This window comes from Mastacembelus armatus, chromosome 1 (assembly GCF_900324485.2).
Source record: "Mastacembelus armatus chromosome 1, fMasArm1.2, whole genome shotgun sequence".
Lineage (NCBI taxonomy): Eukaryota > Metazoa > Chordata > Actinopteri > Synbranchiformes > Mastacembelidae > Mastacembelus > Mastacembelus armatus.
The window spans coordinates 5,304,539-5,325,048 of NC_046633.1; the positions used below are offsets into that span (position 1 = coordinate 5,304,539).

The 20,510-nt window shown below is 39.8% G+C and overlaps 1 protein-coding gene across 3 annotated transcripts in view; it reads right to left on the reverse strand.

The window, feature by feature from the left end:
- The window catches only part of fat1a (FAT atypical cadherin 1a), a 70,533-nt gene extending 62,412 nt beyond the window's left edge, over positions 1 to 8,121 (reverse strand). For 2 of the 3 annotated variants that reach the window (XM_026302898.2, XM_026302896.2), the window contains exons 1-2: positions 7,789 to 7,904; positions 3,132 to 6,418 (exon numbers count right to left, since the gene is read on the reverse strand). In XM_026302898.2, the coding sequence (XP_026158683.1) occupies positions 3,132 to 6,390 (3,259 nt within the window). In that variant the 5' untranslated portion in view covers positions 6,391 to 6,418; positions 7,789 to 7,904. Of the gene's footprint in view, positions 1 to 3,131; positions 6,419 to 7,788; positions 7,905 to 7,998 lie in introns of those variants that run through there. The other variant, XM_026302897.2, reaches the window with a different exon arrangement.
- Between the last annotated feature and the right edge of the window lie 12,389 nt (positions 8,122 to 20,510).

A 20,510-nucleotide genomic window follows, 5' to 3' on the forward strand; every position in this document is an offset into this window, starting at 1 on the left:
TTTTGAGTGCTGAAAAAGGACTCCTGTGAAGGTGCCTCTTTCCACTTCACCTTTGGCTTTCCCCTATTCCTTCTATGGTCTACCTGAGCTTTTGATTAAGATTTAGTTTCTTGATTTCAATCTCCCTTAGTCACCAACTAAGATAGGAAATGAGTAGACACTTACTCATTGGCAATAAAAACACCCTTGCCCATTGCTTTTTGCTTGATGTTAAGGTGTGTCAGCCTGAGGAGTGGAGACTGTTAGCTTCACCATGATAAGTACTGTTTTAGTGAAGCCTGTTCTGACTAGCACTGGAAGCTGACCTAAAATGAGTTCATGTGCTTGTTCAACTGAATCCTACTGCAGCCGTTGGTAGTGTTTATATATTAAGTTTTAAGTGAATTATTTCACTTATATTTCCCTTTATATTTACAAGACTGCCATAATTGACCTTTAAAGGCACATACTTCTTTGGCAACATTGAATGTGTGGTCCTGCACAAGAAATTATAATCCTTACAACTTTATTCACCACTGACCCAGATACAGTATGCTTGGATTATGTTACAGACATACTTTCAGTTGATCAACATCTTAAAAGCGTGTGTCCAACATAATTTTAAACTATTTCTAGTGGTTTTGAAGAGCCAGCTGCAAAGCCTTTCTGAAAAGGAAACTGGCAAATAAATGTCTACAATGGCCATTTGAAACTGGCATATAAATGTCTACAATGGCCATTTGAAACTCGTTCCTCTTTAAAACTGGTGTCAGCCCTTAAAAACCCATATCTTTCGACTTCTAAGGGCCCACCATGTAAAACTGAGGCCGACTCCAAACCAGTGACCATAGAGCATTTAATAACGGAGAGCATGTCTGGGCAAACAGTTGCCATGGACTCCCGGAGCACTCTGAGAGAAAAGGAACTACATGTACAGAAGATGTGGCTTGCATAAAAAGGTTCCTTTTACACGACAATGACATAAATGAAAACAGGATGACATTCAATTAAAAGCGATCACAGACACCAAATTTTAAATTTAATCCCTATGTCTCACAAACAAACAAATAACTTGTTCCTTGCAAAGGTTTGGAAACATCAGTCAACTGAGAGGCAAGCAGGGTCTGTTTGTCTGTTTGAAAACACATCCTTTGTTCAGAATTCTTAGATACATCTACTCTGTGAGAATCACTCACTGTCTTACTGCATCAACCAAGACAATGCAATGTTGTAGTGTTATTTGGCTGACACTATAAGAGGAATAGCTGAAAAAGTTATGTACTCTTAACAAACACGTGCAAGAGTTTAAGATTAGACGCACCAAGAAAAATGGGGAAAAAAGCTTGAGCTGCCTTCTCTCATTCTATCCCACTCTAAAAAATAAATTCAAGAAATGAAGGTGTGTGGTTCCTGGCATTTTTCCTCACACCACATTTAATTTGTTTTCTAATTTTAAACATTTTTTAAAACATTCTGGTTAAGATTCACAACATGCAGCTGGAGCACTGAACATAGAGTGGTGTGTGCACCCATGCTTACATTTTCCTTTTAAAATAATAATACTCTAAATGCATATGGTGGCCGAAAATCCACACCATTCATCTAGTGAAATCATAGGAGGAGCATTACCACCTTGGCTGTATTTAGTTGTCTACTGACCTCAGATGTAATCCATAATAACAGGACCCAACCCAGGACAATCATATCATTGCAGCTTCTGATAATCACTTAATATAGGCCTCTGGGATTAAGATGAAGATCAGCCCAGGCTCCCTAAATCCATACCTTATGCAAGATTTTAAGTTATGCATGGATGCCAGTTGCTGACCTGCATGTATCATATATCTGGCCTGCATGTTAAGACTGAAACTGTAGTATATAAGTGTACTGCATCCCATATTTACACAATCCCTTGCAAAACAAAACATGCATGTGAGTAATATTTTCTATGTAAATAGTGCTGAGGTTATGAAATAAAATATAAAACAGCACATGAAAGCACCAGTTAAAACTGTCACTAGTTCAAGCTTTAAATATCACATTTCTGTTCATAAAACAAAATGTTATTGCAGACATACAACCACTACCACAGAAAGAATCACAAACACACCACAGCTGCCAAACATCCTTAGAGGATAGATCTTTCATAAAGGTTCATCGCCTCATGCTAAATTTACCAGGCAGAAGAAAGTATTTCCCAGTAGGTTCACTGCAGACGCTACCTGTCAACTTATTCAAATAATTCACATATATCTTAATAAAAGATTCTTCATAAACATTACACTAAAGATATAAGCCACTTTTTTTAGTAAAAGTAATAGTGAAGGTCAGCAGCAGACTAATAAATTGTTTTCAGTTTTTTTAAGTAGATATAAACCTTTGAGGTTGCTTGTGCCAAGAAAAATTGATCTATTATGCATTTCTTTTCACTGCCTCATTCAGACATTAAATATGTATAGCACAGAGAGAAATTTAATTTCAAATAAGGAAAAGTCACATTAAGCCTCTCAAAAATGTGGTTCAGGTTAAAAAGGAGGGCAGCAAGCCAGGTTTAAAACATCCAAATCAGGTGATTGCTGGGTTTTTGAGTAGGACCTCATTCCAGACTGATTTTTTGAGCTAATTTGAGTCAGCTGTTTATGTCATTCTGAATAGCTAAGCAAGTATTAACACATTTTCTGCAGTAAAATAGGCAATCCAACAAAGCCCTTGCAATCAGTACGATACTGTAGCTATATATTTGCAGCTATATAAACAAATTTTAAATGCTATTAGAATATTTTTATCTTAGGTCAAACTAATCTAACCATTTCCCAAATTTAAACTATTTTGAAAAGGTGTGTGCATTTTTACAGTAGGAACACAACAGGAGAAAAAATCATATAGGATTTTCTTAGCACCACAGTGACTAGTCACAACTATCCACACAGGTATAAAATACAGCTGGTCTGTCTGTTTCCTGTCTGTTTCCCAAGGAGAAAAAAAAACAAAACAACTGGAATCAGGAGCCTTATCCATTTCCTGAAAGACTCCTTTACCTTAGTGTAAGGACTGAATAAGCCTTATGCAAATTGTTTTAACCTAGTTAAAGCCCAGGTGCATTTCAGATATTAACACATAGCTCTACAATGCCACTGAGAAAAGACACTCACCAGTTTCCTCATCGATAGTAAATACCCCCAGGCCAGATCCATCTCGTATGGAGTATCGAATCTCTCCGTCTCGTCCTTTGTCTTCATCCTCAGCGGTTACTGTCATCACTGATGTCCCAATAAGTGCGTCCTCTTTTATAAATCCCTTTTCCACAAATGATCGGAACAGAGGCCTGTAGAGGTTCTCATTCACATCCACCACATCTACCTCAATGAAGCAGGTGGATGACAAGGATATGGGCTTCCCTTTGTCTTTAGCCTTTGCTGTCAGGTTGTACACCTGTTTTGTCTCATAATCTAGGTTCTGGACAATCCTCAGAGCACCACTGAGTTTGTCTACTTCAAAATTCCCATCTCCATTATCAATAAGGCTGTATCGTACCTGACTGGAAGGTCCAATATCAGGGTCATGAGCCTCCAGCCACATAATTACAGTACCAATGGGAAGGTCTTCCCTCACTTTCACGCGGTAATTGGGGGGGACAAATTTAGGTGGATTATCATTCACATCTTCCAGTGTGATTTTAAGTGGCACTGTGGACACTAACTGAGGTTCATTCACTGCCTGGTCACGTGCCGCAATCTTCAAGACATAAACTGGATGGAGCTCACGATCCAAAGGCTTTATCACAGTCACCACACCAGTCTCCTCATTGATTGCAAAGTGATCTGTGCCTCCCAGAATCGAATACTTGACAAGTCCATTATCTCCTTGATCCTTGTCTGTTGAGTCCACCTGAATAATTTCTGTCCCAACAGGTGTACTCTCACTTATTTCGACTGAATATGAATCCTGCAAAAACTGAGGACTATTATCATTGGCATCTAGAATCTTAACATCCAAGAGGCGTGATGAGGATTTCTGTGGTATGCCAAGATCATAAACTGTAATGTTGAGAGTGTAATGATCTGTTGTTTCCCTGTCAAGAGGAGAATAAACCAAAAGCCAACCTGTTTCCATATCTACCATGAAGTGGCTTTCTGTGTCTCCTCCTGAAACAACATATACAAGTTTGCCATTAAAACCACTGTCCAAGTCTGTGGCACTTAAATGTACAATCCGGGCCCAAACAGGCAGGTCCTCTTTAACTTCAATAACACTGGGAAAAGACTCTGCAAACTGAGGAGCATACCGGTTGACTGAGTGAATGTCCATAAAGTTGTCATCTGGCTCAGTCTGTGTGTGTATTTTGCTGCCCTGGAGGAGCTTCTCAGCCAACATGGTAGCAACACCTGTTTCAACGCATTTTACCTGGACTGGCTTGCGTGCCGTGATCACGGTTATGTTCATGATCATTGGAACGGTCTCATGTTCACCATCAGTCGCGATGATTTGTAAACTATGAAAGGACACTTTAGCTGCCTCTCCCTCACTCAGTGGGTGTTTCAATGAAAGTACACCAGAGTTTGGGTTTAGTTCAAACAGATCAAGATAATTACCAGCTTTAATATTGTACTGTACAAGCTGCAGTTCATCAGCATCTATGGCAGACACTGTTGTTATCTGCTCTCCTACACCGTGATCTCTTGGCACAGTCACTTCACAGTCTACATTTTCAAACAATGGCTTATTATCATTCAAGTTATTTAATGTTACGGTGACTGATGCCTCCACCTCTCTTCGGAAAGGAGATCCCCAATCTGATGCTCTGACTTTGAGATTGTAAATCCTGGGCATTAACTCATAGTCTAGATCCTCCGAGGTACTGATGACACCAGAGAAGTAGTCAATGACAAATGGTTGAGGGCTCAGATTGGTAATGCTGTAGGTCACATAGCCATTCTCCTCTTTGTCTAGATCAGTGGCTTTAACCGTTACCACACTGGTCCCTATGGGTGCATTTTCTTCAACACTCGCCTTGTAAGATGTCTGTTGGAACTCAGGTGCATTGTTATTCACATCAATCACATCAACAATGACTTTTGTTGCTGCTTTTTTGTCACTGGTGATCACATCTAGCTCAAATCGGGAAGCAAAGTCAGCATTGACTGGCCCAGCAGTGATGATTAAGCCAGTATCTGGATTGATAGTAAATCTGTTCTTGTCGGATTTGTGTCTAAAAGCATATTTTAGCTGTGGATACTTTGGCACAGCTGTTACCATAGTGACAGGTGTATGAAGAGGGGCAAATTCACTCAGATTGACTCTGTAAATGGCCTTTTCAAATATAGGAGGGCCCACTTTGAACTGTGCAGAAGTGACATGTACCAATTTAGCAGATGAAAACTGAGGGGGGCTGCCTTTGTCCTTCGCCTGTAAAGTGAGGTTATATCCAAAAGGCTGGCTGTCCCAGTCTACCTCTTTAACTGCTTTTATTTTATATTCCTTGCTTCCAGGACTGGTTCTCACACACTTGAACTGCTGAAGAGGGTCGCCAGCCACAATACTCAATGACGCTATCTCTCCATTTGGTCCCTGGTCATTGTCCTCCACCGTCACAATAGCATAGGTGGGGTCATGGTCTGCATCAGATGGAGCCAGGGTTACTGCAGTGATTACAGGTGCATGTTCATTGGCTTGCTCCACCCTCACTGTAAGTTTGGCCATGCTACTGAAGCCACTACTGCCATACAGCTTCATCCCTCTGTCCACTGCAAGGATCTCCAATTCGTACAGCTTTGTCTCAGAGTAGTCTAGTTTGCCAGTCAGTGTCACCACGCCGCTTGTTGGATGAACTGCAAACATGTCTGTCCACTCTCTGAAACTATAATAGTATTCTCCATTCGTACCAATATCTGCATCAGTTGCCGTGACTTTGGCCACACTCGTGCGTATGGCTGCGTTCTCTGGCAGTGAGATGCTATAGGATGTTGGTGAGAAGAGAGGCCTCAGATCATTGGTGTCCAGTACCTGCACCTTAACTCTAGTGCGACACTCTAAATTGGTGTTCCTTTCCGAAGCTTTTACAGTCAGCACGTAGTGATCTTTAACCTCCCTGTTCAGAATGGCGGTGCTGCCTCCTTTGGTCCGTATTCGCAAAAAACTGAAATCTCCCAGCAGATAGTCCTCAGCTTTAAATAGGTTTTCATTGTCCCCAGAGATGATCTTGTACCGTATCTCCCAGGCTGGGTTTGTGATATAAATCCCCATCTTGGTGTGACTCTCTAAATAGGTCTTAGCAGCAGAGTTCTCATATATGGTGGCATTGTAAACAGCATGGGTGAATTGCATGGAGGCAGCCCTCACCATCCTTTGGTTCCCTGCACACCCACAGAGAAGCTGCAGGAGCAGCACCAGTGAAACCAAGTGCTTCCCCATTATCGTACCGTGATCGTCACAGAACCACCTGAAAAAAAAAAATTATGACTGTTACTGTTGTAACAAACAAATAGCTTATATAATTAACGGTGATTACAACTATTAAAAGTGCTGTGCTGGTAAATGGCTAAATAAGTTCCATGTGGAAATCAAGATAGAGCAATCTGCTAGGTGACAAGATCTAAGCCTGCACTGCTCCCATGTCTGCACAATACCAGATGCCAACTATGTGCATTTCATAAGAGCGGAACCTCTTTTATCCAAACATCAGCTTAATGAGCTCAGAGAGAGAACTGGCAGTATGAAAACATGTAAATCTTTAATTTCCTTGTTGAGGCAAAAATATTTTCTTGTATGAAAAGGCAATACCTACATTTCTGGTGGCCCGCTAAGCATTTTGCAGAATAATCAAATTTACACAAGGAGCAAATCCTCTGAAATACAACAACTTGCCAGCACTACAATCCGTTGCACAAATAGAGAGAATATCTTCGGAGCTAAATCAAGCACCAGAGTGCTCTTTGCATTGTCGTCGGGCTGTAATCATGGTTAAACCCATTGGGGAAATGACTCTGAAACTGCTTTAAAATTGCAGATTCATTCGTTTACAGCTGCTTTACAACGACCTGTGCTCTGTGTGGGAGTCCGCACAAAGACAAATAAAACCAAGACACTGTTATATCTGCGCAGGAGTGTTGTCCATAAAACCCACATTATTTACATTTGGCGTGTCAAAAAGAATGGACCGAGGATTAGTTATTAATGTTTTATATGGGGTTAATGAGTGACATAGTCCACTTTAAATCTAAAACTATCACCTGCAGGTACAAAAGAACCATCTGCCTGGAGGCGACCATTGGAAAAATTCAAACTTAAACCAAAACTTGGAGCTTTTTATTTTTTTACACGTACAACTAAAGGACTCGGCGTTTGCTGAGTTCGGTTTCTCTGCGACCTCTAACCAGTCAGCAGCTTTCGCAAAGGAAAAAAAAAGTAAAGTGTTTCAAGAAATAAGTTAGGTGCTTCTAGACTATTTCATTTCTAACCCCATCCCCCAACTGGCCATTTACTTCAGGAGACGATGGCAGCCGTGTGCCGAGCACAAGTCTGCCTGAAAAAAAGTCTGCAACGCGACACAAAACAACGCGACACAAAACAACGCACAAACTACTGAATAACATTTCAGTTCTCCCAGCCATGAAAAGGGACATTCAGCCTTAAAGCCAAACTTCTGCAAAGAGACAGGAAAAAAAGCAGCGAGTGGTTTCTTCCACAAGCCGCTGCTCACAATAGACGACCTAACCTATATCTCAACTTTTCTACATGTTACAGAGATGCCAAAGCTCACCGTCACAGACTATAAAAGCTCCACCGAGTGAAAAACCACAAATCACATACCTCTTCTATTATTAATCTCATAGATTGGGAGGTTTTGCATGTAGTTTATGTAGTCCCAATCTCGGCATGGTAATACGTGGACTTCTCTCCTCTCCGTTACTCCATCTACCAGCAGCAGGCAGCGTCTCTCTGCCCTCACTGCCTCCCTTTCTCTCCCACACTGGATCTGCTGCGTATCTCTCCGCGCTGCGCACGTCCGGATCTACTTACCGCCTCGGAGCAGGACGAAACCTTTCCGCTTTGAACCCAGGACCAGCTTCCTTTGATTTACAGCTGCTACATTGTATAATTTGTTCTAAAATATTCTTTAAGAAAAACTGCAAAACTCCAAAAGGCATTTCCCAACTTAAATTACCACCTCTTCACATTCAGCCTCGGGGTAGTCTATTATGGGCGTCATTTTACTGAAATAATTGACTAAAACTTCCAAACCTCGCACACCCACTTGTGAGTACATGCTGATTATGGCTATGCCTGTAGAATATTAACTTATTATTGTTTTGCTCAAATTCCCTTGGGCTATTAGGCGCATGGGATGCTACCCTTGGAAATACGTGACTCCATTATGTGGCGTTTTGCCATGAATGGATTCTAGTACCTTTCGTGTGTTTTTCTTCATCTTTGCTTATGATTACAATAACCTGTCATATCCGTACAAAGGGCAGCTTGTCCTGTCACACCTTAACCCAATATTCCCCTGTCTAGCTGCAGTCCAAACCACTTGTGTGCTCTGAACAAGTTATTTTATGAAAAATATCAAAAGACACCGTTTGGTAGTAAGCAAATAAACACTACAAAAATATTTTCAGTAAGAAATTAATGTATTCTCCCTCTGTTGGAAATTGGCCCGTGGATTTGCATCAGAATTTTGCTGTCAGCATAAAAAGGTGGATAGACTCCTGAATCGAAATTCAGGGCATCCCACACGATGATAAATAGGCTAATAATACATTTCAAATGCAAAGTTCCTCGGTGTGAGGTTGCATTTTAAAACCAATTATTGGGATAATCTTCTCATTAGTCTTATTAATGTCATTGCTCTAACAGCCTGGGTCGGGCTGGAAATATAATGCCCAGCTATGACTCCCCGTATATAATAACATTAGAGCAGAGTGACTGATGGTGGAGGCACATTCGCCATGAAGCGCTGATTCCAACAACCCCCTCCTCGCACAGTCCATCCTGGCTGCTTCTCAGACCAAAGCTCCACAGGCACTGAGGAGTGTTCCTGCTATGCGATTGATGGCGCTGTCTCACTGCTGTTGCCCGGACTGCAGTGATCCAGCTGGTGCGCCTGCAGAAAGCCTGTGCTGCATGCAGCTTGACAACTTGTCAACTTGTACTGATTCGGTCTGTGAGCGTGCGTGTGCATGTGCACGCGCGTGCGAGTGCGCTAAGCGTATTTGTGCATTCTAGGTTGTTTCAACACAAGTCAGGCAGAAACACGCACTTTTCTTAGACGCCCTTTAAAAGATGCAATGAGTTGGACACAAAGTTTCAAAAGTCGTTTTTAGCTCTTTTCCTAACAAAATCAGCAGTTCTCTCATTTTCCTCAAAGCCACTCACCAGACCAGCTGGATGACTGTCGCTTCAAACTCCCGTTCACATAAATCCTGCCACTTTTTGGTAAATATATTTTGCGATCATCTCTCAGACGAGGGAAGCTTCAGTTTGAGTCAACCCGTCACTTTATTCCTCCTCAGCCCTTCACAATTGCATCGGCTTCTGTTCGGATCCGCTCAGAGCCTCAGAGTCATCGCACATGGTGGCTTGATAGTAAAGCTGTAGGCTACAGTTTGCCTTGCTCTTTCCCTCTACAGCGGTGCAGGTGGAGTTGCTGCCTTTAGGTGATATCGGAAATATCGCAACCCCGATAAGAAGACAAAAAATTAAAAAAAAAAAAAAACAGTAAATAAATGACACAGCCGTGATTTTTCTCCCGTCCGTGGCGAGTCCCGTTCGGAAAAGTCACACAGCTACTGAGGGGGTGGAGTGAAAGAGAGTCACAGCAACAACTTATGGAGAAAGTGATGTCTCTCATTAGCCTCTAGGTGCGTTTATTTTATGCTTTCTACTCAGGTTTTCTACTAATTTTGCCACGCAGGTAAATCACACTTCACTGATGAAAAAAGGGAATTGCATAGTGCACATTTTATTCATTTATTCCATGTTGTAAATCAAATAAAACACCAAAACATAGCATGTTGTCTTCTAGACCAAAAGTAGGCTACTTAAAGACGTTTGAAAAACCGCAAAGTAACATTTCAGAAAGCGTCTTGAAAGCGTCGAGCATCTGACACCTTCAGCTTTAAGGTCACTGATTCCACTTTCGTTCCTGACATGCACACCTCAGTGTGTTGTCTGCAGTGTGTTCAAAATATAGTCTAAGCAGCCACAACATGGCATTTTTGTTTTTATTGATTCCTAAACTCATTCTTTTATTATTAACTTTGCTCTTAAAGAAAGCACCGCCCAGTTTTAGTAGTGATCAGTGCATGTACTCGAGGATAAACCAGACAAACGTTTTCTTTCAGCTCCTCGAACATGTGGTAAAGCCAACACAGCGCTCTGAAGTGGGTGCCAAAAAATAAAATGAAATAAAATAAAATAAAAAACGCCAGCGCAGACAGAGCTGTCCTAGCCAGCAGTCCAGTGTGAGAATCACTGCCTAATGTCCATTCAGCACCGGCTCATTAAAGTCACATTTACCCACAGGCTGAGTAAACGAACGAGACCTATGGGCTTGGTGTGCATGCATGCATGCATGCATGCGTGCGTGCGTGCGTGTGTGCGTGTGTGTGTGTGCACAGGAGGGAGGGAGAGAAAGACGGAGCTGTGTCAAAGAACAAGTATGAAATGTTTTATCTTTCTTTCTCCTCTTTTGGCTTTTGGTCCCCTGATTATCCTGCTCCCAGTTTTGTCTTAGACAATGTTAGGTATCTGAAACAGCCTTTTCCTCTTGCTTACCCCCCTCTCTGATCTGCCTGTAAAACTTTAATTGAATTCAGGTCAGGTAAAGCCCAGGGCTGGTTTCACTGCTTTGATCTCACCAAGTGTTTGCAGTCCTGTCTGCTGGAGGTCAGGTTCTGGTACCTTATATACTTTATGGATGTATAGTGTTGTTTGTGTTGTGGAACTATTCCAGCCCCATCAACTGCATACACATAATTATCAACTTGAAGTCAGTGACTAGGGAGCATTAGTGGACAATAGCACATTACTTACTTCTCTGCACAAACAAACATTTATGTGAACCTTTACAAAGAAGGTATTATGGGTACCTGACACCATAGATTGCAGAGGCATGCAGAGGATCCATTACACATACCTTCCAAAATCCGAACAATGCAAGTGTAATTGATTACATTTTCAAGTAACGTGTCCAGCAGCAGTAACATTTTGCACTGCGGCGTTGCTGTGACTTTCTTTTGATGTCATTCTAAGTGCATACAGTACGACACCTTAATGACTGACTTATCAATTATATCTCTGCATCCTGTGCTACACTGGTGTGAAAGACACTACAATTAAAACTTTGGTTTACATGCTTCATCATTAGAGTCACAGAATGCCTCATACCTCTTCCCATGTAAAACACTGCAGGCTCAATTTCCTTATAAATCCACTACAGATTGTTCTCATATTGTTGTGAGATGTTAGGAACAAGCATGGACTGGCATGTTGTGTGAGTTACTTTTCTTTTCCATGTGACTAATGTCGTAAGCTGTAGGTCCTTGCAACTTGAAACTGGATAGAGATCAGGAAAAGATACAGATGATTTGTAATGTGCCTGCAGCAATAGAGCACCCAGGTATCTATTTCTCCCACCACCCAATCTGTGTAGAATCTGAATCCCAAGGCACTGCTTAACTGTAAAAGAGATTAGAATAATTCAATATCCACCCTGCTTAAGTGTCCTTAAGTAAAGATACTGACACTTCCAGAAGACTTTTTGTGCAAAAAGGGAATATATTATCACAAAATAACCATACTATGCAAAAATAAGACTTTTGTCCATAATATTAAGCAGTATCTTATCACAAATGTACCTGACACTATTAGGAGTGCTTCTTTTTTATAGAAAATAACACAAATTTACAGGAAATAACAATAAACAACTGACATTTTCCTTGCAGCTAGAGACAAACTGCAGTGCACTGAAAATAAAGTCTCCTGCTGCCTCAAGCAAAGCAGGAGATTATCTTTGCAAAGCCCGTTGGTTGTAGAAGCTTCCATAATTACCTAAAAAAAAATTACACAAGAATACACTGTACTATATATGGAGCGACCTGTTTGGAGAGTTAACATTGCTGCATTATTTATTGGTGTTGTTACTTTAAGAGGCCATGCAAGTGGAAAATAAAATGTGTGAAATAGATTACTGCATTTCTCTCTGCATGCAAGGCTATCATGAAAACATGTACCATGTCCTCAGGGAAATCAATAACCCTCTTTCTCCTGCTTATAAAGTCTACATTTGACTCAGACTGTGCTGCATTTTGAAGATCTGTTATTCAATGGTTCCTAATCCAAGTAAGATGGCTGCCTCTGGAGATGTCCTGAGGTGGATCACAGTAGAGCATTCAAAATGTATTGTAAATAAGCTGTTCACCTTATTAGCCCTCAGAACACAGTCCATCTCCTCACACAAGAATATAAAAAGTAGTGATGATGTTTTTATGTTTTTAGTATTTTATTTTTAGACTAGTAAGTTTTGACATCATTTTGTCAGCTATCTCAATACAAAATTGCTAATACGTCTGATTTGTAAACTGTATATGTCGCTCAATCACTTCCAAGCAATATTTGGAGGAACATTTAAGAGCACATCTACAGCTGCTTGCAAACACTTTATACCTTGTTTCTTTAACCCTAACGAAAAAACTAACTAAAAAACAGAATTTACATTTCTCCTATGAGAAAATAAAAATAATTAGGAAAATATCAAACTATACCGCGTGTATAAGAAATGCTTGATGTAGCAGGTGTCAGGATATAATTAGCTTAACTTAAGACTATTTACTGACATGAGGAAGGAAATAGTGAGACATCCACTGTCTAAACATATCAAAACACATCCTCCAGCACCTCTGAAGGTCAGTATCCATCCATCCATTATCTATACTCTATTATTCCTATTTAGGGTCACAGGGATCTGCTGGAGCCTGTCCCAGCTGTCTTTGAGTGAAAGGCACGGGTATACAACTTTTTAAGGTTCTTACTTCTAGGTCAATCACTTAAATCACTCTCTCCACTGCCTGTCCTCCAAAGAGTCTGGACTCTGGTGTGCTGATTGAGTGCTGGCAAAGAGAAGGTGGTTTGGGCAGATGACATCTTTGAAGTGTGTGTGCTAAACATATGAGTGCTTACCATATGCAACGCAGTCTGTGGTGTCAGAGCGAGCACAAAGTGAGAGTAAAGTAGAATAAATTGTTATGATACAAGATAAAGTATTTTCATCTGCTGGTACATGCAGACCAACTTATTGGTTCTGCAGAGTTTACTGTAAACTGAATTTTCACAGCATTAGCATTAGCATTAGCAGCATATCAACATAAAGAATTTATTTAAAATGTTTCTGAAGCAGATCCTGTCCAGCATTTGAGAGGCCATCTCTTTGATGGGATGCAATATATAAAGGTAGTGGAGTATAAAAAACAAATTGAACACTGACTGTTATTTCTGATGTACTTTATTGCAGTCATTTTTTCCTTGCTAAATCCTAATCCCACAGAAATTGTGTCGGGATTATACACAAAAGGCACATTTTGGACATGGATTTGCATGGATGGATTAGTAAAGCCTTGTAACGGAGGCTCATGTTTATACAGGAAACCCCCATCTTCTTGTTGTTGTACATTCAAATGATGCAGCATTCCTCTTCATGTTAACACACATTTCTCATCTTCTGTTCTGGGAGCTCAGATAATTTCCTCATTACTATAAAAGTTGTGAATTTGTATGTATCAGCAAGAAACAGATGCAAAAGTCAGAAATATTCTGCTTTACAAGGACAGTTTCACATGTCAACAAGGCAGTCAAAACAACAGACACCCAGTGCTGTTTGTTCATTTACTGCTCAGAGCTTTAAGACATTGATACAGAGGATTGAGAGCGCTTTGAACCCCGGAGGAAGATGTTGCCTTTCACTCTCACCCAACCCACAAACTGCTGCTCAGAAAACAGAAAATTGCAAATAAAATGAAACCATTAAGTAGCTCTGCGTTGTCATTCAGGCTGTACAAGACAATGCCTTGCTCTTCAGTTGCATTCTTTGTACAAAAACAAACCAATCATAGTCATCTGGCATTCATGTATTATGTATCTACAGACACATTTGCTTATCTAATGTGAGCCATATCACATCTCAGATTTAGAGAGCTTAGGGAATGCCCCGAGGCCCTCAAGATGGGACCTAATCCTCAGATCTGGGGGATGTCAAATCACTCCTGGGAGTGAATGAAAGAACCAAAGTTTCCCTCACTCATTCTTTTTCGTCTTGTGTACAAAACAGACCACATTTGTGTCACTAAGTGCTGGAATAATGTATGTATGTCCTTGGCGCTCTCACAACAAAGGGTGGATGCTTGGCCCATGCCTGCAGGCAATATTTTTTGTTATCACATCTGCGGTAAACAAACAAACTAGTCTGAATCGTTTTTCACAGTAGGTACAAATTAAACTTGTGTAATTATAGGTGTCTTGTCGCTGAAATCTCTCACCATTTCTTTCTTTCACAGGAAACCCAAAGCAATGGATCACTTTTATGCTAAATTAACCATTTGCCAAGCCCCTCCCCAAAAAGCGTTTGTCCAGTCATTGCTTAGGAACTATAACTGGACATGGCACACCTGTCAAGCTTTGCTAGTCGGATACTACTATGCTTTGATTGCTTTGGGTTGCTTCATATGTTGAACTGTGCCTGGGGACAAGCAGGAGTGACGCTTGGCTTCTCAATATTTTCACTGACAGTGTTTTAATAGAGATTGTAAAACCAAAAGCACTAAAGCCAATCTCTAAAGAATGTATTAAAGTGTTTTTCTATTCTAATTTCAGATCCAAATGTTACCAAGTCTGGATACCCAGCTTACTACCTACACCTATCACAACATAATTACAAAGTAATAGAGTTAATTAGCTGGCCTTGTGGTTTATAAAAGCCCCATTAGGATTTGGATATTGACTTAATTTTTACCCATGTGCCAACTGGGTATCAGCTTTAGTTCACTCTCTAGCAACCCCAGCCCAAACTTTACCTTAGTGTTGCATTTGCCAAACTTCTCATCCACAGCTTTTTCTATTGCAGCATTAAAATTAAAACAGAGTTTGACGCATAAAACATAAATTATTATAGTCTCTGTGTTGTTTGCCCTGATGTTTTTCTATAAACTATCCATTTAAAGAGGATTATTTATTAGCATAAAGAATGCTGCTATCAGGTTCATATATAAGGCTGTTTTATAGTGTTATTGTTTCAAAATGAGTCAGACGGACACAAAGTTTCTATCCAACTTATGGAGCCAATGGTGGCTAGTCAGGAAACAATTGTCCTTTGAAAGTCTGGAACTGAGATGCCTGTTTATGTGTTAAATCAAGGACCCATTGTTTAAAAACTAAGAATTTTGATTGAAAAATGTTTCCCCATTATAAGAGCAAGCATGGTAAGCTCAGCAGCAGTTAAATGAGACAGGGCATAGCAAATGTCAGTTCGGTGGTTATTCAGTTAGGCTATTTTTAAATTTGCATGTGGTCAGTTGATGTTTTAGTTTTCAAATGACAGCCAGAATTATTGCTTCCTGCTTGCATTTGGATTCCTGAGTTACTAACATTCAAGGGACATGAAAGATGTAGTCTCATGGTGCATTATGTGCATGAAACTGACACTGTGAGATGGACATCAGTTCTGCCTCGTCTCCTCATAGCCTCACAGCAGGAAAATAGCAAAGTGCTTCGGTGGCAAATACTCTGCCCCCAGGACATGTTCAGAGAGGGCTGTGCTGGTGGCTCCAGCAGCTTTGTTACTCTAATAAGGCAATATGGTCGTCTGCATCTGTGCCTGTGCATAATGATTGTGTGCTTTTGTAACACTTTACATAAACGAGCTGGGTCCAAGACACCGAGTTGAACTGAATCTGCAAAGAAAAAAAGAGAGAAGAAAAACTAGAGCTGAAAAGCAGTGCGAGGACAGAGATGTAAATCAGTGAAGCGGGCAGAGAGTGGCATTCATCTATGTTTCAGGGATTTTGCTTTTCTAGCAGTAGTCTGCTCACAACAGCACGGAGATATGTGCGAGATGCAAACATGCAGAACTAGACTATAGCACAGGTTCATTATTATGTCATGTTTTGTCTAAATCAATATTCAACATGTAAACATTTGACAAGAATAAAATGGCCCTGAAAGAATAAATTATTCAATTTTCATCAACTTTCTCGTTGCTGGAGGAGCTTGTCAGTTTCCACACCAGCAAAAAAGTCAAATCTCTGAAACTTTTCACTTGCAGTCATTCAATTAAATATAATTGGGTAAAATGCGATTTCTTGCAATGTTCAGGGTTATTTTTAACACACCAGTTTCTACCCTCTGCTCTGCAAAAAATGACACAATGAATTACACAGTGTACTTATTGACATTTTAATGCTTGCAGAATAGGCTTGTCAGCTTTGGAGTACATTTACTCAGTCTCCAGTTCTTCATTTTTTTGTATAACAAAATAACATGATATTAAGATCCAGTTGAGGGGGACAGTTGTTTACATCTGGCATCAGAATATGTTTCATGTTCCATAATAGAAATATAGGCATATTACATCTGGAATTTCATATGCAACCTGCTAAACAGATGTTTTGAAATCTGGAGTTTAGTTTGATTTGCCTGTTGTGATCTTGGCATCTGTTAAAACCTGAAAATTTCAAATTTGAAAATGGGGACAAACAAGCAGCAAGCTGATTATGACAGTTTAAGAGACCTGTAGTTTAAAACAAACACACCTCAGTGCATACCCCATAATAACTTTTTAATTATACAATAACTGTCGCCATCTTAGAAGTTAAAATTAGCCGTTAAGAGAGTAAAATATTTGGATACAGGTTAGGTTAAATCTAAAAGCTTTGTTATCACACCAGAATTTCTTAATGCAAGAAGTGACATCAATCACCCGTTTATTTTGTTCCAAAAATAGAGCAGAAACTGATGGGTGCCCTTTACATGCCTGTTTGAACAATTTGCCATCAATGATTTATTTATGATTTTGAGCTCCAGATCCAAAACAAAAGAGAAAAAGAAAGAAAGAAGCAGACAGGGAGATGTGTAAATGCTAGATCAAAATTTATGGACATATCAGACTCACAGTTACATTTTCTTAGAAAGCCTGACCTGATTTCCAAAAGGATTTTAACTCATTATAAAAAGCCTCATATTGAGAGTGCTGAGAGTACATTCAACTCTTTCTGGTTGCCTTCCCTCAGACTGCAGTTATTAGCTATTTAGCAGACATTAGACCCTTGTTACCTAATGACCTGGCACACACAACTCTACTGCTGATTCAGCACAGATGTTCAGCCAAAGCGAAGCAAAAGTGCTGTACATAACACATAACACTGTGCATGAAATGAAAACAAACTTTCAATGTCAAAATAATACTAAGCTAATACAATTAAATGTCATAGTCTGCCTTTTCACTCACAAAACTGCAAAGTTCAGTCTGTTTTTTTGCTTATCTAATAAAAATCACCTCTCAAGTGCATGACCTTTTTTGAGAACAGAGATCAATAAAGCTTGCCATGATGCTGCAAACAAACCACTGTTTACCTTAGCGTATCTTTCACTCATTTAAAAAGGTCAACGGAGTCTGTTATACTGATAGGGTGAGAACTCTGCCCTTTCCTTTTTGGATTGATCTGAAGGTTGCAACAAAATGAACTATACTTGCACCAGCTATCCATCTTTTCCCCTGTCATTTTGCATAAATATATTTGCGAGTGTGTGGATGAGAGAGTGCACATGTATACAGTTTTTTTTTTTTTTTCCAGTATAGTTCATGTATTATAGCATTGTAAGACTCTTCAAAGAGCTGTGTCAAAACAGTGTTTTATCATCAAGCGTGCTTGGTTTGTCTTTGAAGGTCTAACTAATGTTTCTAGAAGCCCAGGTCCTCTTTGGTTTTGTGTGCAAAACATTACAGAGGCGGTTGTTGTGGGGGAAGTGGCAACAGCGGCAGCTATTGAAGTTTGGGAAGAATGAAGGCTGAGGATTAGGGTGTTCAAACATTGCTGTCCTGGGCAGGCCTTGATATGACTGCACCTGGGAACAGGCTGTTCTGTACAGTGGCGGCTTCTCCAGTCCGGCAGCAGCACTTACTGTCAGTGAACCAAATTCTTCAAAGAAATGAGCAAAACCCTGAAAGTTATGTCCTGTGGATGCAAAGTGTGTAAAGGTGACAGTCATTTACCACAAAATCGCTTCCTCGCTGATAGCATATAATAGATACAAAATTTTACCTGGACTCACACCTTAAGCCAGGTTGTGTGAAAAGGTAAGGTTTTGTTAAAATGAGGATTTCACTCCCATTGAAAAACGTCATTACATTCAGTAAGCTTATATAAACCATCCATCATACTGACCTCTGCAGCTTGACTCTCCAGCACTCTATTTCAGTGTCAAACTATTGCCTTTTACTAGGTGCACTGCTGTCATGTAATCCTGCTGGGATTGTAAAGTCTGACTCCTTCATTTTTCTTGTACATGGGAGGTTAGCATTTTAAGAAATTGTGCTCATTTCATGAAATTGCCTGAGAATAGCCTGGCCTTTCTGATGCCACCAGGCAGAAAGAATTCAACAACAGAAAATGGGCTTTGTTATTTGAAGTAGAAACTGTTAAATATAGATGTGTGATAGTCTGACTTTTAATATAATCTTTTATACTGCTCATTATTGATAAGTAATTACATTACTATAAAACATTCCTAAATAATTACCATAACCAGCTGGCCGTGGTACGGTGATGCACAGAAGATAAATTAGAGTTTAAATGCCGACAGTGAAACCACTTTGCATTAAATGTAACAATAGATAATGCATTCATTTTATGCTAATTTTCAAAATATTTAACCAAACTACTGTAATGAGCTAACACACGGTCATTTTTCATTTACAGAGCTTTGTAACATATTGTATATTCTTGCATGAATCCAACTGTGGAGTGTGGTAATAGCAAATAAATTACAGAACAAAGTAGGAGAGAAAAATGCATTCCTTCTCTCCTTACTCCATATTATGGTTATATGGTTAGTATGAACCACTGTGCTTATGTTTTTTTTTAATCTTATATGTACACATTGCTGCTTTAGTTAATTAGACAAAGAGATCAATGTCTGCACCACATTAGCAATTAGTTTTAAAGTTTTATTGTATTATTCTGCCAGATAGTATTGCCTCAATGTGGTGTGTATAAAATTTAAAAATATATATTTTAGTCTGATAAAACTTTAAGTCTTCACAGAATAATGTAAAACCATATTCACTATCTCATATAAATCAAATCAAACTAGCACACCTGGGATAAAAATAAAGAAAATGAGAAATGACAGAATAACAGTATAAGATTTTATCTTGGAGCTACACAAATTTGATTTTGCCCTCAAGAAGCTAAATTCAATATTTTCACAGGGTTCAGGTATTCATATATTATAATCAGGGAAATTCCAACTGAGAGGGAAAATGATAAGGTAACATAAGTACAACTGACAGAGCGCTGTGACTAATATCAAAGCTTTCATCTACTATTATAAGCTTGTACCATATATTTGGTGAATGAGTGCAAGAGGGGAAAAATCTCACTATTTTGATACCATCTATTTTTTGAGTTGGGAGCAACAGTGGAGAAGTGCTTAGCACTGAAAAGGTTCTGGGTTCAATCTCTGTTCAACCCAAGACCTTTCAGTGTGAAATTTGCCTCTTTTCCTCATGTTGCGAGGGTTTTCTCCAGGTAGCCCTAACCCTCATGCAGTCCAAACACATGCAGGTTAGACCTTGCCACTCTAAATTGCCTGTAGGTGTGAGTGTGAATGATTGTCTGTCTCTATATGTCATCCCTGTGACAGACTGGCAATCTGTCCAGGTTGTACCCCACATCTCATCTGAGTCGGCTGGTATTGGCTCTAATTCCCCCATGACCTTTCATAGGAATAAGCTGTATAAATATAGTACTATAGTAGATGCTATATAGCATAGTATAGATGGATGAATATTGTGAAGAGACAAAAAGACAGTACAGTGTTCCCTTATGAAGTGGGCTTATCAAATGTGCGGAGTGCATGTGCTTCTTATATAAACAAATAGAACACATACAAACATACAGTATGCTGATATAGATACACAAAAACACAAGCTAACTGTGAGAGTAAATAAGCATGCATGTTCTTGACCTGGGCCATAATTGATGAAGTGTTGTATTTGTGGATCTAACAGTTTGATGTGGTGTTCTATAATGCTACCCGTATCACCACGGTGTTACAGAAACTCCCTGCAGAGAAAGGGGGCTTCGTATTTCTGTCAGTGTAACAAAACAAGATATTTTTCCTCCCTTTCTTGCTGGCTGAATATAACAAGGGAAATATTCCCTCACTTGTCTCGTTTTCTTGGTATGCCCCCTACTCTTTACAGACAAGAAAATGCCAATAGGGGAATAGTGAACCAGATAAGAGACTATGACAGTGTTGCT